Consider the following 23,906-nt stretch of genomic DNA (forward strand, 5'->3'; position numbering starts at 1 on the left):
TTTTGTGATTGAGGGGTCATTTATTGATTTTTCTTGAATGGGCTTTAATTAGGATTGGAATATAATAAGCTTGAATGGGTACAAAGGATTCATGTAGTTCACCCGTTCCCTACTTTGTGATTGAGGGGTCATTGGTTGATTATTCTTGAATGGGCTTTATGTAGTATTGGAATAAAATAGGCTTGAATAGGTATGGAGGATTCGAAGTAGTTAATGAACGCCTAAACTATACCTCCTTATGAGGATAAAGCGGTCACTGTCAAAATATAGTAACCCAATTAGGTTGGGGTCAAACCCACATGGAATACGTGGAACTATCTCTCAAACTTGTTGAAATCACTGGGCAGTGCAAAAAGTATATGGAAGGGGGGGGGGGGGATTTTGCTTTGAACAGTAAGACATAACAAAACTCGAATGCTTTTGGATGTAAACAATTTGAAACGAACACTATGACTGTGTTCCCCCTGGCTTTCTAACTCCGTAGGTTTATCTTGCTCCGTTGAACTAACCCAATATCTTGCATGCAGATTTTTTTTTTAGAAAGGTAACATGCACACAGAATTTGATAAGTTATGTATCACTAACCGTCTTGTGAACGCCTTAGCGAATTTCACTCTTTTCCTGCTCTCTACCTCTCTTTTGAAGCAAGTAGTGAATAAAAGGCAAGTTCTTAACGTTTGCAACCGCTAAAAAATCTATTAAATTGAAGATGATCACAACACATGCAAGAACATGGGTTGGGAACAACGTTGCACTTCCCCTACTTTGTTATCCAGCCAGGGATTTAGCCGCTCATCGTTGTGAAACAATCAATGGAATTCATAATTGAAAGCATTAACTCAACCTCACAATAATTTATGACGAAAATCCAAAATCTCAAATTGAATAATAAACCAAAATCCAAGACCACAATCCCAAGATCAAAATTGAATCTCGAAATCAAAATATATGTTTGTGAATGATAAGAGTGCATAAACTAACTAAAAAAACGTCAAAAGGGTATTTATAGAATACATGGAAACCCTAGGAAAGCAATCCAAAACAAAAGAGAAAACTGGAGTCGGTGGCCAACTAGGAGCCACTTACGGGCCGTAGGTGGCAGACTCCCAAACATCTGCAGGATCTCTGAAACTTCAAACTTCTGGAACTTGTACTTGCCCGTAGGTGCCCGTCATAAGTAGCAGGGCTGAAATTTTCAGCTTCTAAATCTCTCTATCTCAATCCTCTGACACGTATTCTGGCACCTACGCCACGTAAGTTGTACCTACGGGCCGTAGGTTCCCACATAGATGGTCCAAAACTGTCCAAAACTTCAATTTTCACTTCTTTTCTCCTGTTTAGCTCCCAAAACCTGGTTTCCTGCAAAACACAAAACAAAACACATCATATCTAACAAAAAAGGGCTAAGTAACTGCATATATTTTCGTAGTTTTAAGCGTCGAAAGTGCGATGAAACCATAGCACATCAGTAGTTCACAACACTGAAGGAGGAGGTTTCTAGATATACTTAATTTTGTGAATAGCCCTGTAGCTACTGTGAATTCAGGGAAGGAGATACATAGAATGTCAAGTTCGGAAGGTGATGACTGGTAAGTAGAAACAACAACAACAACAACATACCCAGAGAGTGTACAAAGTCCGTATACGTCTATACCTCAGAGGTGAAGTAGAGATGTTGTTTCCGATAGACCCCGACTCAAGACAAAAACCGTTGTAATAGAAGTACCAGAGACAATAAGTAGTAACAAAACAAGCTGCTACAAAATAATATTACAATCAATCGATTACCTGGAAAAACAGACATTAAACAAAACTCCAAAAATAAGAAACTACAAGTGTAGCACTACGACCGCTAGTACTACAAGAAAAAGCACTCTTACTTATTATCATGGATGCACTCCCACCTACTATCCTTCTGCCCTGATTCGCGTCTCCACACCTTCCTATCTAGGGCCATGTCCTCGGTGAGTGGTAACTGTGCCATGCCCTGTCTAATCACCTCATCCAATATTTCTTCGGTCTACCTCTACTTCTCCTGTATCCATGTATAGCCAACCTCTGATACCTTCGTACTGGGGTATTCGTGCTTCCCATCGTCGCATACCCGAACTATCTCAACCTCACTCCCCGCATCTTGTCTTCCACTGAAGTCATTTTGTCCTTGTCTCGGATATCTCATTTCTAATCCTATCTCTCCTAGTAAATCCACACATCCATTGCAACATCCTAATTTCCATCACCTTTATCTTTTGGATGTGAGAGTTTTTGACTGGGTGTTCAGATTATAAAATAACCCTCCTCCTTCACCGGGGTTTGAGCCTGTGATCAAGATCACATAGGATACAGTACAACTCCAGGACTTGTTATAGAATCAAGATGCTAGCTTAACTTTTTTTTTAAGTGTCATTTTGCAATGTAAATAATTCTCCACTTTTTGGATTTTGTCAGCTCCTTGAGTTTTTAGATAGAAGTTAAAGGAATGTACAGGAGCATACATTTTTGTGCTCAGTTTCATCCCCTGGATACTTTTTTAATGAAACCTAAAATTACCTGATTAAACAAAATAAGAAGAAAGAAGCGATGGAGCTACATCCCATGCTCCATGTCTACTTTCCTCCTTCTGAAGACCTAGCCGGATGTTCATCTTGGCTGCTGAAAGTGACCATGCATGCCAAACAAATCTAGCAGTATCTGCCACATTGGCTTGCTACTGGCTGTGCAAAAGCAGGCTGTCCATGTTTCGTGTGATCGCCTGCATATATTAGACCGACTCACATATATTATTATTCCTAGTAGTGCAATTATTTATTGCTAATTCATATCTCACAATATTGTCTGAAATAACAACTGTCTGTGTGCATGGCCTATGCTTCACTGAGAATGATTCATGATCTTCAAGGCACTTGACTTCCATCAATACATGTATCAGTCCTTCTATTGACAAACCTCTAGGACGTTTGCTGCACTCAGATACTTGGTGGTTTAATTTCTTAGAACTTTATAGGGCGAACTAGTAACAATGGTGAAAGGGATTTTTTAGGGTAGCTCACATGGTGTGAGTCCCTCATCCGGCTCTCATCCTTCAGCATGTGTGAGAGATTGAATAATGTGATCTTTGTTGTATAATAGAACAAATACTAATACCTTAATTGAATCTGTCAAGATCAAATCTATTTATCGAAGTGCCTCTCAAATTGCAAAAGACATCTCTTTTCAACTGAGGAACATAACAAGATCATTTCGTTCCATTTTTAGTAAAATAGTGAAGGATTTTCCATTAGTAATGAAAATAAGGGGTGGACGGGATCTGTATATGTTTTTCAAGTCGATTAGAAGGTGCAGAAATAGCTAGAACTGAATGCAGAAATTAGGCAAAAACATCTCGTAATGTATTTAAGCAGAAAATGGATCATGCTTCTGCAGAAGTATCTATTCATTACGGAATCTCAGGTGTGGAAGTGTGGATTTCATATGGTGAAAATTTAGGGGGCATGCTATATCCAAAACGTACGAAATATAGTAAATATCGTAAAGACAGATGTAGTAGGGATTGCAAACCGACCGATCCTATCCATGCAAATTTCTCATCAACAACAACAACATACCCAGTGATTTCCCACCTAGTGGGGTCTGGAAGGGTAAAATGTACACAGTTCATACCACTACCTCCGAAGAAGTAGAGTGGTTGTTTCCGATAGACCCCCGGCTCAAGACACAGAGACAGTAAATAAGATCGTAATAAAACATGAGGCAAGATGAAATAACAGAAATAAGGCACACACAAAGTAGTACGATACACTAACAAACCGCAAGCACCCACCTCCCCAACCCACCTAACTAGAGAGTCCATCCTATGTGCAAAGTCCTAGAACTACTAGCACGGCTACCCCAAAGCACACCTAAACTACTGGCTACGACTCACCCATACGCACTAACCTTCTAACCTAATTCGTGTTCTCCATACTTTCCAATCTAGGGTCATGTCCTCAGTAAGTTGTAACTGCTCCATGTCATGTCTAATCACCTCGCTTTAGTAGTTCTTCGGACTACCTCTACCCCGACTGAAACCATCCAAAGCTAACCTCTCGCACCTCTAAACTGGGGCATCTGTGCCCTTCCTCATCACATGCCCAAACTATCTCAACCTCGCTTTGTCCTTCACCGAGGCTACTCCTACCTTTGCCCGAATAATCTCATTTCTAACCCTATCTCCCCTAGTAAGTTCACACATCCAACGCAACATTCTCATTTCCGTCACCTTCAACTTTCGGATGTGAGAGTTCTTGACTGGCCAATACTCCGCTCCATACAATATGGCTGGACGGACCGCCACTCTATAGAATTTGCATTTGGGCTTGGGAGGCACCTTCTTTCACACAAAACTCCCGAGGCAAGCCTCCATTTCATCCACCTCGCTCCAATACGGTGCGTGACATCCTCATTAATCTCTCCATTTCCTTTGAATCATCGACCCAAGATATTTAAAACTATCCCTTCTCCAAACTATCCCAACAACAACAATAAAAAAGTAAAATACAAATAAGAGTTATGGCAGTCAATATCATATTGCAAGAAATCCAAGAATTTCTGGGGGCACTAGCTGGAGCAAAAATGGTTGAAAAGTCTACTGGTTGAAATAGAGAAACAACCCGAAACCCCAGGAGCTAATCCAAAATCACCTACTCGATTTACAAGCATAGCTTTTATAGCTGCTTTATCTACCACCCCCCCCCTACCCCCTTTGTAGTAATATTTTTCTTCATAGAGAAACAGCAACAATCAGTAATTCCATAAGCTTGGGGTATTATGTTGGACATAAATCACCTTTCTCCATATTTTCGGATAGGTCTCGGATGAAATTTTATATATTGTAGTTATTTATCTTTTTGGATTTACATCGGATTCCTGGATCTTAGTACTATTTGCACAGTACTGTTATTTGCTTGTGAGGAATCATGTTACACAATCATTTGTGACACAAGCTGCCATACAGGCGTTTTGATCACACCATCAAATTGGCAGCCTGCTTAAATTTATGTGTTACCGCATCAATTCTTTTAATAATTTCTACTATTGATTGTGAAAACATCTGATGAAGATTTTTGTTTGGCATAAAAATTGCTGTTCAGGTCATATTCCGTGCGTCAGGCAGCAGCTACTGCTTATGGTGCTTTGTGTTCTGTATTATGTTTAATCTCGATAGGTCCAAATGGAAGGCAGAACCATGTCATTCTTGGCAGTCTGGTTGATCGGTTCATTGGTTGGGCATTGCCATTGCTTAGCACTGTTGTAGATGGGACAACTGATCTTGCATTGGAGGGCTTGCGAGAATTTCTTAATGTTGGGGATGTTGCGGCAGTTGAGAGGTTTGCATTGCCAATTCTTAAGGCTTGCCAAGAGCTTCTTGAGGATGAAAGAACCTCCTTGAGCTTACTGCGCAGACTTCTCGCTGTTTTAACACTTATCTCCTTGAAGTTTTTTAGATGCTTTCAGCCCCATTTTGTTGATGTTGTTGATCTCCTCCTTGGGTGGGCGATGATACCGGACCTTGCAGAATCTGATAGACGCGTTATTATGGATAGTTTCCTGCAGTTTCAGAAATATTGGGTGAACAATATGCAGTTCCCATTGGGATTGCTCTCAAAGTTTCTAGGTGATATGGATGTGCTGCTTCAGGATGCAAGTCCTGGTAGCTCCCAGCAGTTCCAAAGATTACTTGCATTATTGTCTTGTTTTTCTACAGTGTTACAGTCCACAGCTTCAGGTTTGCTAGAGATGAATATGCTTGAGCAGATAAGTGAACCTCTTTGTAAAATGGTTCCCATTCTGTTAGGATGCATGTCTATGATAGGAAAAAAGTTTGGGTGGTCAAAATGGATTGACGATTCTTGGAGATGCTTGACTTTGCTTGCTGAAATTTTGAGTGAACGGTTTGCAACATTTTACCCTGTTGCAGTTGATATCTTGTTTCAGAGCTTGGTTATGGAATTCAAAGACCAGTCTCTGAATATGAAGAAGCTTGATTCCTTTCAGGTTCATGGAGTTCTTAAAACCAATTTGCAATTGCTGTCTCTGCAAAAGCTTGGCCTTTCTCCATCATCTGTTCACAAGATTTTACAATTTGATGCGCCTATATCTCAGATGCGTTTGCATCCCAACCACTTAGTGCCTGGAAGTTCAGCAGCTACTTATATATTTTTGCTTCAACATGGGAACTTTGAGGTTGTTGAAAAAGCAGTGATTGTGCTGCTTGAAGAGCTGAATTTGTTGAGGTGCATGCTTGGACAAAAATCAGACCTGCAGAATCCGGCATATGATGTCAAAGTTCCTAAATCTTACTCAAAATCTGAGCTATTTGCATTGATTAAGTTTGATTTGGAGGTCTTACTTAGTTGTGTTTCTTTGGGCAGTGGAGCTTGCATGATTGGCCAAACAGAAATCGATACTCTGTATGTTAATATGTCCGGAAAGTTAATATCAAGCATTATTGGCAATTTCAACCCTTTCGAGTCACCTGTCCGAGGGCATGTAGAATTGCAAGTCATAGTTCTCAAGACGTTAGAAAGACTAGCTGCACTTGAATTTTTAAGCAAATGCTCTCTAAGGAAACAAGTTACTGCCACAGCTTCACAGGAAACAACACCTGAGAAGCTCGAAAAGGTAGAGAATGGGAGGACTGAACTTCCTGGGCTAGTCTTACAGCATCTGAAAATGTATGCTATCCTTCTTATAAGAGCTCTTCATGTCACTTCTCCTCTAGCAGTTAAAATAGAAGCACTACAATGGATACATGAATTCTGTGGAAAAGTTGTTCACATATATGAGAATGAGAAGGCGTTATATTTTCCATATGAAGCATTTGGATATGCAGACATTGTCCAGGATTTGCTGTTCTCGGTTCTGGATGTTGCGTCAGATAGAGAACCAAAATTGAGATCTCTTGTGGCATTAGTCCTTCAGAAGCTTCTACAAGCAAAGCTTATTCATCCTACACACTTTATTATTACTACTCAGGCGGTTCTTGAAAAGCTTGGTGATCCAGATGACGATATACGGAATGCATTTGTCAGGTTGCTTTCAAGTGTGCTACCTATTACAGTGTATGCATGTGGTCTCCGTGACAATGGAGTGGCTACTGCATGCTGGCCAGGTGTTCTTAGATTTAACAATAGGTCGAACTTGCATTGGAAGCAACTTTTTGCACTTAAGCAACTGCCTCAGCAACTTCATTCACAGCAACTTGTTACCATACTTAGTTACATTGCACAGAGATGGAAAGTGCCTCTTTCTTCATGGATCCAGAGGCTCATTTGTAGCTGTGGGCGCACCAAAAATGTCACTTTAATTCAACCTGAGGAAACGTATAATTCTAGCTCAAATGGGCTGTTGTGGGATATCAAAGTTGATGGAGATATTCTTGAGAGAATTTGCTCCGTTAACACCCTTGCTGGTGCATGGTGGGCAATACATGAAGCTGCCAGATATTGTATTACCACTCGTCTTCGAACGAACCTTGGTGGTCCAACTCAGACTTTTGCTGCATTGGAGCGCATGCTTCTTGATGTTGCTCATGTACTGCATCTTGATGCTGATCAAAGTGATGGAAATTTAAATATTATTGGATCTTCTTATGCTCATTTGTTACCTATGAGATTATTGCTTGATTTTGTTGAGGCTCTTAAGAAAAATGTATACAATGCATATGAAGGGTCAACTGTTTTACCCAGTGCTTCTCGGCAAAGTTCCTTGTTCTTTCGGGCAAATAAGAAGGTTTGTGAGGAGTGGTTTTCTCGGATAAGTGAGCCCATGATGAATGCAGGATTGGCGCTCCAATGTCATGATGCTACGATATATTATTGCGCATTGCGCTTGCAGGAGCTGAGGAACCTTGTGGTTTCAGCTATAAAGGATAAGTCTAGAGTGCAATTGACTGAAAATATCCACAATGTCAGAGCCAGGTACGCTGCAGATATCTTGAGGGTTTTACGGCACATATGTTTGGCTTTTTGTAAAACACATGAGCCAGAGGCATTAATTGGTATTCGAAATTGGGCAACAGTAGCGTTCTCTCCCTTGTTTACTGATGAAAACCAGAGTTCAGATGATAGTGGAATAATTGGACATTTTTCATGGATTACTGGGCTTGTATATCAAGCTGAAGGTCAGCATGAAAAAGCTGCCGCTCACTTTATTCATCTCTTACAGACTGAGGACTCACTCTCCTTTATGGGTTCTGATGGTGTACAGTTTTTGATTGCACGTATTATTGAGAGTTACTCGGCAGTTTCTGATTGGAAGTCCTTGGAATCCTGGCTGTCGGAACTGCAAACACTCCGTGCTAAGCATGCTGGAAAAAGTTATTCCGGTGCTCTAACAACTGCTGGCAATGAAGTAAATTCCATTCAAGCGTTGGCACGCTTTGATGAGGGTGAATTTCAGGCAGCATGGGCTTGTCTTGATTTGACCCCTAAAAGTAGCAGCGAACTCACTCTGGATCCCAAGTTAGCCTTGCAAAGGAGTGAACAAATGCTGTTGCAAGCTATGCTTCACCAAGTTGAGGGAAGAGTGGAGAAGGTGCCAGAGGAATTGCAGAAGGCCAAGGGAATGCTGATGGAACCATTGTCTGTCTTGCCTTTGGATGGAATTCTAGAGGCAGCATCACATGTCAACCAGTTATATTGCATCTCTGCTTTTGAAGAATGTTACAAACTCAATGTAAGCCAAGACAAGCATTTTCCATCACTATTAAGTTCTCATATGCAAGCGATGAAGTCCCCCATTATCAAAGATCGTCAAGATTGCAATATATGGTTAAAGGTTCTACGAATATATCAAACAGCTTACCCCATGTCACCTGTGACTCTCAAACTTTGCAAGAATTTGATGAGCCTAGCTCGTAAACAAAAGAACTTCCATTTGGCAAATCATCTTGACAGTTATCTCAAAGATCATCTTTCTAATTTCCCTGATGGAAGTACCCGTGATCATATAATGCTTGGTTTGGAGTATGAGCGAGTACTGTTGATGCATGCTCAAGACAAATTTGACGATGCTTTATTCAGTCTTTGGTCATTTATCCGTCCTTCCATGATTTCATCTTCATTTGTAGCGTCTGACACCATTTATAAAGTTCTCAAGGCAAAGGCATGCCTGAAACTATCTAATTGGTTGCAAGAAGATCATTCAAATTCAGGGATGAAGGATGTAGTCCTCAAAATAAGATGTGATTTCAACACCTCACCCGGCAAAGAGGAATCTAGCTCTATTCTTGATAATTTGTATTCTAAGGAGAGTGTGAACGCTATTATTGAGGAACTTGTGGGCAGTGTAACAAAGTTGTCATGCCAACTCTGTCCCACTTTAGGGAAATCTTGGATTTCATATGCTTCTTGGTGTTATAACCAAGCTAAATCATCATTGTGTACCCCTTGTGAAGATGCCCTTTTTTCTTGCTCATTTTCTGCTGTTCTTGATTCTGAAATCCAACCAGCAAGATATAAGTTAACTGAGGAAGAAGTTTTGAAAGTTAAAGGTATTATCTCAAAGCTTCTTGATAGCAGATATTGTTGCAAAGTGTCGAATGAAGATGGAGGTTCTGATGTTTTATGTGCTGAATCTCCTGAAAGCATGCAAAGTGATGGCACTGCTAGCTCTCTGTTTCAGGAGGTAGTAGATACTGTCGAAGCTGAAGCAGGAGCCCCTGGAGCAGAAGATAATAATGGCGAATTCCTCCCCAATACATTGACTTCTAAGTTGCAGCATTGCTTATTTAAAGCAAATGTTGTTCTAGAAGAAGCAAATGTCATATCCTTAATTAGTGATTTGGTTAATATCTGGTGGTCTTTGCGGCGTAGAAGGGTCTCTCTCTTTGGCCATGCTGCTCAAGCTTTTGTGAATTTTCTTTCATATGCATCTTCCAGATCTTTAGATGGCCACTTAAACGGCTGTAGTGAAAAGTCAAAATATAAGTCTGTGAACTATACACTTAGATCCACTCTTTATGTGTTGCATATTCTTCTCAACTATGGGATCGAGCTGAAAGACACACTTGAACCTGCACTTTCGGCAGTTCCTTTGCTACCATGGCAGGCATGTCCTTCTGCTTATGGTTTGGTTTGATTGCTTTGTCATATTTTAATGATCGCTTCCTTCTGTAGGAGATAACACCTCAGCTGTTTGCTCGTCTAAGTTCCCACCCGGAACAAGCAGTTAGAAAACAATTGGAGACCTTACTAGTAAAGCTGGCTAAGCTATCTCCTAGGTCTGTTGTCTATCCAACTCTAGTTGATGCAAACTCTTACGAAAGAGAACCTTCTGAGGAACTTCAGAAAATACTGGCTTGTTTGGTAAACTCTTTCTTTACCATTGAATCTGCTTAATTGTCTTTATGATATATATAGAATTTTTTCATGCCATTATATTTTCAATTCAAGTATGTCAGACGGCATCATGTAGCTTTTTAATTTGAGTATAGTTCCCTTTAGTCTATCATGGTTCTGCTTTTTGTCTACTTTCTTGTGGTGAAACTTCTGTAGCTAAGTGGAAAATTTTCAAAGGGATTTTCCAGCATTATGTCGATTTAGTCTTTGTAATCATTTGAATTCCAAATGGTATTATTTGAACTCATTTTACCTTTTGGGCATTCCTGACAGTTTCTGCTCCTTCTGGTAGAGAATTTATTAACCCTTTAAAGTATCTCATTGAACCATGATATCTTTCTGGAATTACTCTTTCCAACTTTCAAAAAGAATTCTTTGGGTAGGTTATGAGCGCACGTCCTTTTTACTTGTAAGCTATTAGGATAATTTGATGCCTGTTAGAGTGCAATTATTTCGGTATATTATGTCCTTTTTCTCAAAGTTCGTGGATCAGTTTTATGCCTGAAATTAAAGCTAGGTGACCTGTACAACTTTCTGCAAAATGACATTCCCCCCTCACACACAAAATAAATAAATACTGTGCTAGCTGCAGAGTGCCTTTTTTTTGCGCCTTCTCTTTTTCTGTTGGTCTCCTATTTTTATCTCTGATTTGCTAGCTTAGACATATTTTTTGAAATAGTTTATCCCACAATCGTATAAAGGCCTAAAATGATACTTCTTCTTCTTCTTCTTCTTCTTCTTTTTCTTCTTCTTCTTTTCACCTATGATGCATTAGTTTGTTAGCTTTATGCAGATAAAATTATTCCGGATTTGGTTATATTGACTCAAATCTGTTTTGAGAACAAAAAAATAATTAGATCTTTCTATCAATTGCAGAATGAGCTGTATCCTAAGTTAGTTCAGGATGTCCAGTTGATGATAACAGAGCTTGAAAATGTAACAGTCCTCTGGGAGGAATTATGGCTCAGCACACTTCAAGATCTTCATGCAGGTAGCTGTTACTCTTTCATTTAGTCCTGAGCCGTTTTTGGTTCTGGGGTTCCCAATTAAGTGTGGTTTGCCTTTTACTGATTATCAAAATCTAAGTTGCGCCGACTCTTCACTTTCAATTTTGTACCCATGTCGGATTTTCCAAAAACTACACTACTTTTGGAGAATCCGACACTCACTCGTTGACATTTTCGAAGAGTCCATGCAACATAAAGTTGAAGGGATGGGTGCTCATATTGTTTTAAGTCCTTAAAGGTACCAAAGAAGTCAAATCTCACCTCATACGAAAAGCATAAGAAAACTTTGAGGGTGAACATTTGGTTTTACAAAATTAAGATGTTAATAAAACTATCCAAAAGACGGAGAATGATAATTCAAGAATCATACTTTAAGTTACATATACTGTGTACAAGTTGAAAAATAGTGATGTTTAACTTCCGCAATGGACCTTTTGTTTTAGTTCATGATAAATCAAAAAGTAGCATTGTCCCCACTTCTTCATTATAACAATAGCCAATCAATACTTATATTTACTGCAGTACTTGTTCCAAGTCAATAAGCATTCAATTTGGAAGGGAATTAGTAAAATTAATGCAATTGTCTTACCTCTTCTTGTTTTGTACATTGACATATAATTTACAGATGTAATGAGGCGCATAAATTTGCTGAAAGAGGAGGCTGCACGAATTGCAGAAAACCCAACTCTTAGCCATGGAGAGAAGAACAAGATAAATGCTGCTAAGTACTCAGCCATGATGGCTCCCATTGTTGTTGTCCTAGAGCGTCGTTTTGCTTCTACTTCTCGTAAACCTGAAACTCCCCATGAATTTTGGTTCCATGAGGTGTACAAGGAACAAATAAAATCTGCTATCACAACTTTCAAGAACCCCCCTGCATCTGCTGCGGCTCTTGGGGATGTTTGGCGACCATTTGATAATGTTGCTGCATCCTTGGCATCTTATCAAAGGAAATCCTCAGTATCACTAGGGGAAGTCGCACCACAGCTGGCCCTTCTGTCATCATCTGATGCTCCAATGCCGGGTCTTGAGAAGCAAATTACGGTTTCTGAAGCAGAAGGGGGACTTAATACTTCTTCCAGTGGAATTGTCACAATTGCTTCTTTCTGTGAACAGGTGTCAATTTTATCTACCAAAACAAAGCCTAAAAAGATTGTTATAGTAGGCTCTGATGGGGAGAAGTACACATATCTGTTGAAAGGGCGTGAAGATCTGCGGCTTGATGCCAGAATAATGCAGCTGCTACAAGCAGTTAACAATTGTCTGCATTCATCATCTGCAGTACAGAGTCAGTCTGTCTGTGTTCGCTTCTACTCCGTCACACCTATTAGTGGCCGAGCTGGTCTCATTCAGTGGGTGGATAATGTAGTTAGTATTTACAGTGTCTTTAAGGCATGGCAGAGTCGGGTTCAGCTGGCACAACTTTCTGCGCTAGGTACTAATGCAAAGCAGACAGTTACTGCACCTGTTCCTCGGCCAATGGACATGTTTTATGGTAAGATCATACCTGCACTTAAGGAGAAAGGAATAAGAAGAGTGATATCAAGAAGAGATTGGCCTCATGAAGTTAAACGAAAGGTACTTTTGGATCTCATGAACGAAGCTCCTAAGCAACTTCTTTACCAGGAACTTTGGTGTGCCAGTGAAGGTTTCAAGGCTTTCAGCTCGAAACTAAAGAGGTAATGTTTTTCTCCCAATCTACCTGCAGTAGTCTGCTGTAAATGCAATGCATTCGATATGGGTTTCTCAGTTTTCTATTGAAGATTTTCTGCAAAGAAAATTTGCCAGCAGTTGTCATCCTAGTTTTCAACTCAGGAAAGGGGTTTAGGATCCTCTTCTTTTCTTGTGAGAGTCGTGTTTCATGTCAATGCAGTTCCCATTTTTTAGTGAGGCTGTTAACGGATTCTTGGATTGGTGGCTTTTCTATAATAATTGAATTTATCTACTTGCAGATATTCAGGTAGTGTAGCAGCCATGAGCATCATTGGCCACGTTTTAGGCCTTGGAGATCGCCATTTGGATAATATTCTTATGGATTTTTGCTCTGGGGATATTTTGCATATCGATTACAATGTCTGCTTTGACAAAGGGCAAAGATTAAAGATCCCAGAAATAGTGCCTTTCCGCCTGACCCAGACAATTGAAGCAGCTCTAGGGTTAACTGGTGTAGAGGGTACATTCAGAGCTAATTGTGAAGCTGTTTTTGGTGTTCTGAAGAAGAACAAGGACATAATCTTGATGTTACTTGAGGTCTTTGTGTGGGATCCCTTAGTGGAATGGACACGTGGAGACTTCCATGATGATGCAGCAATTTTTGGGGAGGAGAGGAAGGGGATGGATCTCGCTGTCAGTTTGAGTTTATTTGCCTCCCGCATGCAAGAAATTCGTATTCCCCTGCAGGTACTTTCTATCAGCTAATTGCATTTGTTATCGTTGTGATAGTCTTGCAAGTGCTTTCAGCCAGACTTATAGGTATCTATGCTTTGATGTCAGTTGGTCTTTCCTTCCTTGGAATAAATGCTATAAAGCAATGCTCCTTTAATTCCAGAGTATCCTGGATAGCCCTTGCTGTCACCACCACGTCATTTTCTATCCTGTAACACCACGTCATTTTTTATCCTGTACCACCACATTTGGAAAAGAACATAGAGAATCTATTGGGTCCCGATTCTTCATCTTAGGCACAACTCTGGACTGCTTCCCGTAGTTCTCCACTATTTCCCGTTTAACGTCTTTCTCCCAGTACATTGATTCCCTCACTTCTCCCTACAAAGTGTCTCCCATTTGTTGCCGCTACTCGATGAAAAAATCTTTCTGTTCACAGCGCCTTCTTTCCCATTGCTCTCTGGGTTGTTTTCAGCAATTTTCTTGAGTTCTTTTCCTCTTTCGAGATTCAGTAAGGTTTTGTGTTTGGTATATCACTAAGTGCAGAAAATTTTGTACAATGTAATAGAGGCTGTTCTTCTGTTTCTTTTTAATGGATGAATAATGACAAAATTCCAGATCTGAGATTATGCATAATCCAAATGAAAGCCACAATGATAAATTAAAGAGTAAATATTCAGGAATTCATTCATCATGAGAAAAAGAAAACAAAAAGCGGAAGTTTATATTTTTATTTTCATGTGACATAAATTATCAATGTTTTGGTGGTTTTATTATATTATTTTAATTGGTGAGATAAGAAAAATTTAACGCTATCAGAAAAGAGTTCCATATTTTAAGTTTTTGAATCAAGGAACTGCAGGTACTTTAATTTGAGTGTTAGAGTTAGATTAAATGATTTTGTCTCTCTTCCTCACATAATCTATATTTTCTCAAAATTCGTGTTGTATGATAAAAGTAAATGAACAATGGTCAACTAACAAAGTATAGATGTGAGTGATGTGTTTTTTTTTTAATTAGATAAGGATAGTGAAAGTAATTCATACTGGGAAGACAACACTACATAATCCAGGTAAAAAGATCAAAACCAATAAAAAATGCAGATTGAATATTCGATGAGCTAAATGTATTATCAAAGGAAAAAAAAAAGCTTCACACCTTTGTACTCTTTTGCTTGCTATAGAGATTTTGGATGATTTTGTGGTTCTTTTATATTACTTCAATTTTGTTAGATAAGAATATTGGAGTTCAATCATATCAATGGTTTAAATTTATTATTATTTTTTGCACGCTTGTTAATTAGTAGAGTCCTAGGGCCTAGCCTCCTTGCTTGTACTTTTCTATTGAAGATTTTTTACTTCTACTAATAAAAAGTCGTTAAGACACCCTGTCTAGTGGTATAAACTCGTCAAAAAGAATCACATGAGAATTCCACATTTTGCACTGTATCTTGGTTATTTTAGTGGTAAACTTAAACTAAGTTTTATATCTTAGTAAGACGGGCAGAACACCCAGAATGTAGATCATTTGATATAAATTGATGGATTTTAACTGGGGGATCATTTTTAGCCCTCTCTTTATATTGTTAAGGCAAATTGTAAATACATGCAAGATCTTGCATGTTGAGTTTTACATGAATTAAGTATTTTCAATTCATGATTTTTCTTCTGTTTTCTTTATCTAGGAGCATCATGATCTTCTACTGTCTACCTTACCAGCTGTTGAATCTGGTCTTGAGGTATGTAGTCAACTTCCTTCTGCAGGTGATGAGTTTTAGTTCCTAGTTAAAATGAACGTAGTTAATGATTTTATACTGATTGCAGAGATTTATAAACGTCATGAATCAGTACGAAGTTGTCTCTGGCCTTTATCGTCGTGCTGACCAAGAGAGATCTAACCTTGTTCTACGTGAGACATCTGCAAAGTCACTTGTTGCTGACGCTACTTCTACTTCAGAGAACATCCGGGCTTCTCTTGAGATGCAGGCTCGAGAACTGGCACAAGCTCAAGCTGTGGTAATGGAGAAAGCTCAAGAAGCAACAACTTGGATTGAACAGCATGGAAGGACCCTTGATGCTCTAAGAAGCAGTTCGATCCCAGATATTAGAGCCTCCATAAAGCTGACTGGTAAAGAAGAATCTCTATCTCTTGTATCTGCTGTTCTAGTAGCTGGGGTTCCTTTGACAGTCGTCCCTGAACCCACCCAAGCTCAGTGCAATGATATAGATAGAGAAGTTTCTCACTTAGTAGCTGAGCTGGATCATGGACTTTCTTCAGCAATATCAACAATCCAAACATATTCTTTGGCTTTGCAACGGATCTTGCCAATCAACTACCACACCTCCAGTCCAGTCCATGGTTGGGCTCAAGTTCTTCAGCTTGCAATAAATACGCTATCGTCTGACATTCTATCTCTCAGCCGAAGACAGGCTGCTGAACTTATTGGAAAGGCACATTCTGATGGATTTGATTCTGTTAAAAATAGATATGATGATCTTTGCTTAAAAGTGGGTCAGTATGCAGCAGAAATAGAGAGAATGGAAGAAGAGTGTGCAGAGCTCGTTAACGCAATTGGGCCTGAGACTGAATTAAGAGCTAAAAATAGTCTATTGTCTGCTTTCAAGAACTACATGGAGTCTGCTGGCATTGAGAGAAAAGAGGATGCTGGTCAGTTAGGATCTTCAGTTCATGGAGGCTCACAAGATGGTGGTTTGCAACAGACCAAGGAAAAAGTTCTCTCAGTTTTGAAAGCAGCTTTTAGTTCTCTATATAATGATGTCAGGCATAAAATACTTAATAATTTGAGTCATTTCACTAGGAGAGGACACACGGACATGATATTATGCTCTGATCTTGGAATTTTTTTCTCTGAGTTTGAGGAGCAAGTAGAGAAATGCATACTAGTAGCAAAGTTTCTGGATGAGCTTCAGCAGTATGTCAGCATGGATTATAGGAGTATCGACACAGTTGACACTTCTGAATATTTATTTGATAGTAATTGGACTTCAACTTTTAGAACCAGTTTGTTTTCCTGTAAAAACTTGGTTGGCCAAATGGTTGAAGTTGTCCTACCAGATGTCATCAAATCGGTGATTTTGTTCAATACAGAAGTCATGGATGTGTTTGCATCACTCTCGCAAATCAGGAGATCCATTGATACAGCATTAGAGCAGCTTATTGAGGTTGAATTGGAGAGAGCTTCTTTAGCTGAGCTTGAGCAGAATTACTTTGTTAAGGTTGGTTTCATCACTGAGCAGCAGTTGGCTCTTGAAGAAGCTGCTGTGAAGGGTAGAGACCACTTATCTTGGGAAGAGGCTGAGGAATTAGCCTCTCAAGAAGAAGCATGTAGAGCCCAACTTGACAAGCTCCACCAAAGTTGGAACCAGAAGGACGTCCGAACTTCATCTCTTATACAGAAAGAAGCTGCCATTAGAAGTTCTCTTGTTTCTTTGGAACAGAATCTGCAATCTATGATCTCTCATGAACATGAGAAGGAACTACATCTTTTCAGAAGCAGAGCTCTTATGGCTGCACTAATGCAGCCCTTCGCTGAGTTAGAAGCCGTTGATCGAGAATTGTCGTTGCTCGAGGCACCTGTTGAATCTGGTTCAAGTAGGATTTCTCACCTAAAAGTTTTATTTAATTCAGGATGCCCGCTATCGGAATATATTTGGAAATTTCCTGGCATATGGAGCAATCATGCTTTCTTTGTGTGGAAGGTTTATATAGTGGACTCTTTCCTTGATTCCTGCACACAAAATATAGCCTTACAAGCTGATCAAAATTTGGGATTTGATCAACTTGTAAATGTAGTGAAGAAAAAACTTGAATCTCAGCTTCAAGAAAATGTTGAGCAGTACTTGAAAGAGAAAGTTGCGCCTGTTTTAATAACAAGGTTGGAAAAAGAAACTGAATATTTGAAGCAAGTGACAGAGTCAACAAAAGATCGTACTTGTGATCAAGAAACTAACAACTTTGCAGCTGTAAGAAATGTGCAGATCATGCTTGAGGAATACTGCAATGCACATGAAACTGTCAGAGCAGCAAAATCAGCTGCTTCCCTCATGAAGAGGCAGGTTAGTGAGTTGAAGGAGGCTCTTCTTAAGACCAGCCTTGAAATTGTCCAGATTGAATGGATGCATGATATAAATGCTAATATTCTGCAAAAGAGAAGGCTGATATCTCATAAGTATCTTTCAAGTGATGCTAGACTCCTTCCAGTTCTTCTAATCAGCAGACCTCAATTGCTTGAAAATTTTCAATCATCGATTGCAAAAATATCTAGAGCTCTAGAGGGCCTGCAAACTTGTGAGAGAACTTCTGTCACAGCAGAAGGACAGCTTGAGAGAGCTATGAGCTGGGCTTGTGGAGGCGCAAGTTCAACTTCTGGTGGAAATACTTTGGCAAGAAATCCAGGAATACCTCAGGAATTCCATGATCATCTAATGAGGCGGCAACAGTTATTATGTGAAGTTCAGGAAAAAGCATCAGATGTGATGAAGCTTTGCATCTCCATAATGAAGTTTGAATTGTCGAGAGATGGCTTTTTCCAGACTTCAGAAGAATTTTATCCATCCAGGAGCATTGCAGATGGCAGGACCTGGCAGCAAGCTTACTTAAACGCTCTGACAAACTTGGACGTTAGTTATCATTCCTTTACTCGTAAGTCTCAAATCTTATATGTTCTTTATTCTCTAAATAAGAACGGTGCATTGCTTGTGGTATTGCATGCTTCTCATTGGCAAAAATCGTCTTTTTGTCCTTTATGCATCAGATACTGAACAAGAATGGAAACTTGCACAGAGCAACATGGAGGCTGCTTCAAGTGGCTTATTCTCTGCAACTAATGAACTCTGTGTTGCTTCTGTTAAAGCTAAGTCAGCATCAGGTAAGATGATTTTATGGTACTATTTTGAATGTAACTTGTTCAATTATATGGTTACCTAAAATCTTAACCTGATAAAATGTGATAAGATCAAGCTCTTTAACTTGTGCTGCTGGGGTTCTTTCATTAGTTGGACCAAGCACATGTAACTGTAGGGACAGTTGGTCACTGTGAAACTCAAACTTTGGAACTTTTCTCTGCGCAAAACAAGAGGTGGATTTTCGGCCTACCATAAGCTGAAGTAGTTTTTGCATGATTTTATATATTAATTTCAACAGTATTTGTATGTCCAATAAAACCACTCAATTTCATTTATATTTTAATCTATGACATGTAATGCGAACATTAGTAGTCCACAGTCGTGATTTTCAGTTATCAGCCTATAACTAGATACAAATCCCATCCTTCTTGTTGCCACATGGTTTAGGATATTGGATTTTACCTTTAGCAAGTATGAAATTTGTGAGTTGATCCCATCTTGAAGATGGAAACTCTAGGAAAAAATGACTTATTTATTAATGCTGAATGTAGAACATGTGGAAGCACGTGCTTCTATTTAGTATTTTCTTAATTTATCACTGACTGGAGCAAGATGTTTTTAGAGTTGCCTTCCTCTATTTTCTCAATGCTGTTGACCTTTCTTTTTCTCCTAGGGGATATGCAAAGCACTCTGCTTGCAATGAGGGATTGTTCCTATGAATTAAGTGTGGCTCTATCAGCATTTGGGGCCATTACAAGGGGGCGTACTGCTTTGACATCTGAATGTGGTTCGATGCTTGAAGAGGTAGACTGCTCACAACTAAATTAATGTTCTTATGAACGTTCATTTATGTCAGTGCTTTCAATCAAATTGTGTCTAAATTGGCTTTTTCAGCTGCATGAGTATTTACTTCATCTACTAAGCCTATTCTCCTAAGCTACATGCATCTTTTTTGAAATGGTGCATGCATACTTAATTCCATCTGCGTAGCTTATTTTTCCTAATAGAGCAGCAAGAGGCAGATTTGAATCAACCTAAGAAAACTAATAGGTAGAAATACCGTAGACCAAGGGTTGCATCTTTATGGAAAGTTTCTGTAAGTAATTCGAGAAACTTTGAAGATTAAATCTGTAATCACAGAATAACTTATACAAGTAAGGCCAAACTAAGCAAGTTGTCTCACCTTTAACACAATGAACATGGATTTTGCAGGATTTCTCCTTCTAAATGTATGTTTGGCCATACAATAATATTCCTGGATTCCTTTAGCTTGCCATAGTATTGTTGTTTTGTTATAGCAGCGTCCTGGATGTCATTCTTGATGTGAATCATGGTCAATCTTTCTCTAGGTTTACTTTTGAGTGTTGTTGACCACATGTAAAAAGGGCAGCCCAGTGCACTAAAGCTACCGCTATGCGCGGTGTCCGGGGAAGGGCCCCACCACAAGGGTGTATCGTACGCAGCCTTACCTTGCATTTTTGCTAGAGGCTGTTTCCAATATATCTTGAACAGGCATACATTAAGAAGAGGCATTTTATTTGCTTTCAAAAAGAAAATTAATAGGCATTTTGTATTAAAAGTTTCACGCATGTGCTGTACTCATCATTTATCAATGAAGGATTAGTGAGTTTTGTGCCTGCAGTATCCAGAGGAAATCACATTACATTATTGGTGCTTTGTGTCAGCTATTTTAAATTTCCTTTGCTTTTTGGTTGATAATTTGTCTTTTCCTAAAGGTTCTGGCGGTAACAGAAGGTGTGCATGATGTTCACAGTATAGCCAAAGAAGCTACTGCTTTGCACTCGTCTGTTATGGAAGATCTATCAAAGGTTTTGTTTTCTTATTTTCCACTTCTCCATTTGTTTGTCTTCCTTTTATCTTTAGATGGGTAGAGGTGGAGAGGGGGGGAGCAGTGGGCAGTTGTAGCAGCAGGGGCAAATTGTTTATTTTTTAATTTTTGAAAGGGTAAAGTTTTTTTATTATTAAAAACCACGATGGTATACATAAGTACAACAAAATCTACCACCTACAAGAGCATCCAGTTACATTTTTTCCTAGCAAATCAAAAAATTCCATATACTGATCCATACTCTCTAATAGACACCTCTTACGCCAAATTTACAGATTGTGCGGACAAAAGTTTTTTGACTCTAGAAATGTGATTATTTTTACTCTCAAAACAAGCATATTGCTTTCTCTCCAAATAGTCCAGAAAATCACAGAGTGATGGTCCTTTGAAGTTGCTTCTGGATCTTTGCTGTCTTTTGCCCTAGCCAGCTATGCAGTAGGCTCCTAATATCTGAAAGCACAACCCATGTGACACCACAGGTTCAAGAAAAGCTCCAGCAGAGTGTAGCTTTACTGTTCCGTTTTGTAATTTGTCCTTATTCTGAGCAGTCTCACCCTAGTTCTGAATTCTGATACTGCATGTTGACAATCTTTAGGTGTCATTTTTTACTTGTGGTCTGTCACAGATAAAAAAAGTGAGGAAAAATAAAATTGCTAAGTGACAGTAATTAAAAGGGATGATGTTTCCTGTATTTGTTCCCTTTCCCTGTTCATATTAAATTTCCTTCTTAATTTACTGTCTTTTCCTACAGTTTTGGATCATATAATTTCCATCACATTGGAAGATGGCAATGTAGTTTACATTAATTTCCATAAAAGGATTACTTTCTTATTGGGGAATGGTGCGTCTAGGCAGGTGGTGATACTAGAGATGATTTCAGGGTCTCATTTGAGTGGAAATTTTTTCCTAGGAACCTTCTCATTTAAGAATACCACTTTTTTAATTTTCTTGATGGACAGGCAAATGGCATCCTACTTCCACTTGAATCTTTATTATGCAAGGATGTTGCTGCCATGACTGAAGCTATGACAAAGGAAAGAGAGGCAACGATGGAAATATCTCCTGTTCATGGACAAGCTATATTCCAGTCTTATCATGTTAAAGTAGAAAAAACTTATGAAATCTTTAAGCCCTTGGTTCATTCTCTCACAATCTCCGTCGAGGGACTTTATTCAATGTTGACCAGGCTAGCCCAATCTGCAAGTCTGCATGCAGGAAATCTGCATAAGGTTGTAAAGAGAATACACACGCATTTCATGGTGCTCTTTCCAAGATTCTAATCAACTGCTATTTGATTTAGGCTCTCGAGGGATTAGGAGAAAGCCAGGAAGCAAGGTCAGAGGATCTTAACTCCTACAGGCCAGATCTTGCTGATCAATATGATGGAAAGAATGAGATCTTCTCCCAATCAGACAGAGAAAGCAGCATGGATTTTCTTGAAGTGAACGGACTGTCTTTGCAAGATAAGGGATGGATATCTGCTCCTGATAGCATGACCAGTGGCAGTTCAGAGTCTGCAGCTACATCATCTCAAGTTAGTCTTGCAAATAGTTCCAATGGCCCAGACTTGACTGACCCAAGTACTCCATATTGTTCTGATGACACAGAGAGAAGAGAATACTTGCATAATTTTTCCTCAGTTGGAAGTGCACTTCCAGAATTGCCACAGCCGGAACCTGAAAAGACACAGGTTTGTTTCTTTATTTGTACAATGTGACAGTTTGAATTTTACCCAGTATTGATACTGTTATTGATTGGATCAGGAGACGTTTGAGATGAAACTTTTGCTTGGAAATGAAGAGCCCTTGTCAAGCAAAGATAAGGTCGAGGGGGCTGCTCATGGAACTTCACTTATCAATGTGGAGGCTGCCAACCGAACAACTAGAGGTTAGGATTTATCAACAGTTTCTTTCCAATTATTATTGAATGTTCATAATGCCGCTTTAACTTGACCTTTTAAGTTCATGTGGTTAGTCTTAATAGTTGAAAACTACTTCATGATGAAATAGGCTTCTACACATTTGAACGAGTAGTTATCAACCTTGAGAAGTGGGTTATGTACTTGTCTCATACTAATTCCAACAGCTGATTGCAATTTCTTGATTAGCCATTTATCTCTTTTAGAGGGCTCAAGAACCTTTTTAAGATGATTGGAAATTCCTCCTTTCCTTTTAAGCCAGCGGATTATTCATTTCACATACTTGCGTTTCTAGCCATTAATTCTCTCACTTTTAGGTTGTCAAAGTTGTTCGCAACCTGAATTGAAATTGTAGGGCATGACTTCCTGTGGGAGGTGTTTATAAATTGAGCAGTAACTTTTGAATTGTAGGTTCGAGGAAAATAAAATTTGATATTTCTGAAGTAATTTTGTTCAGCAGATTGTATCTTAAAGCAGTTTGCAGTAGGAAGTGATAGTGGCAAATTTCTTATAGGAATTTATAAAAGATTTTAGTACAGGCTACCACGAATGAAGGAAACTATCCCTTTCACTTAGTCTTTCGGGAGGTTAAAATAATATCAATGATGTCATTTTCCTTGTTTTTTATTTCTTGGAGACCTTGGTAGCAGTGACTTCTTGTTCTTACATGGTTCTAAGATGAAGCTTCTCCTGATTGCTGATTTACTTTTGTGTTTTTGCACTTCATTGCTAAATGTGTGGTTGTTGGCCAGGCTGTGTGTAATCATGCTTCTTTAGTTGGGAGGAGCAGCACCGTAGAGTGCCTTCTGATGTACTTCGGGTGTCTTTGGGGTTATGGCAGTTGAGAGTATTTATTGAACGTTGAGTTTGAGCACTCTTGTTCATCTTGATTTGGAAAGCCAAACACCCTAGGCGTAATCACTCTCCTACTACGGAGAGGTGGATGAGCTTTATTTTGCTAAGCTCCAGATACATGTTTCATAATGACACACAAATAGAGAAATGGTCCAAATTTTTAGAAATAATCAAAAAAGAAATATCTGATAGAGGACAAACTTAGCTAGAGGACTTCGTTCGAAACTAACAAAATTGTTTTTTAATCTTGAACAACCAAAGGAAATGTTGAAATACTTCCGCTGTTAGGTACTTAATGGTGTTATCTTAATTATAAAGTTTGTCCCCTTCTTAACCGTATCAAATTACTGGAGGACTAGCCGACAGTGTGATGTATCAGTCTTAGTAATTGGTTGTTCTTATTCTCTATTGTCAATGTAGTTTTTGATTATTAAATAACATTTTATGAATGGTTACACTTCATATAATAAATATATGGTTTTGTTCTCCTAGGTAAAAATACATATGCATTATCAATTTTAAGGAGAGTCGAGATGAAGTTAGATGGTCGAGATGTAGCTGATAACAGGTATATCCTTCCCATGAAAATTTTAGTGAAGTGTCTTGTATTAAATGTGAACGACCATGTTTGTTTATATTTCTCCTCAG

At 39.0% G+C, this 23,906-nt stretch overlaps 1 protein-coding gene across 1 annotated transcript in view; it reads left to right on the forward strand.

Annotated features, from left to right (window-relative positions):
• LOC107840365 overlaps positions 1-23,906 on the forward strand; it is a 29,713-nt gene that overhangs the window by 4,151 nt on the left and 1,656 nt on the right. Inside the window, exons 2-15 of the mRNA XM_016684200.2 lie at positions 5,130-10,089; positions 10,158-10,346; positions 11,256-11,370; positions 12,012-13,065; positions 13,339-13,786; positions 15,456-15,509; positions 15,595-18,433; positions 18,546-18,659; positions 19,310-19,440; positions 20,373-20,465; positions 21,445-21,714; positions 21,786-22,175; positions 22,249-22,372; positions 23,751-23,826. Coding sequence (XP_016539686.2) covers positions 5,130-10,089; positions 10,158-10,346; positions 11,256-11,370; positions 12,012-13,065; positions 13,339-13,786; positions 15,456-15,509; positions 15,595-18,433; positions 18,546-18,659; positions 19,310-19,440; positions 20,373-20,465; positions 21,445-21,714; positions 21,786-22,175; positions 22,249-22,372; positions 23,751-23,826 — 10,857 coding nt within the window. The remainder of the gene's footprint in view (positions 1-5,129; positions 10,090-10,157; positions 10,347-11,255; positions 11,371-12,011; positions 13,066-13,338; positions 13,787-15,455; positions 15,510-15,594; positions 18,434-18,545; positions 18,660-19,309; positions 19,441-20,372; positions 20,466-21,444; positions 21,715-21,785; positions 22,176-22,248; positions 22,373-23,750; positions 23,827-23,906) is intronic.

Source organism: Capsicum annuum, chromosome 8, assembly GCF_002878395.1.
Source record: "Capsicum annuum cultivar UCD-10X-F1 chromosome 8, UCD10Xv1.1, whole genome shotgun sequence".
Lineage (NCBI taxonomy): Eukaryota > Viridiplantae > Streptophyta > Magnoliopsida > Solanales > Solanaceae > Capsicum > Capsicum annuum.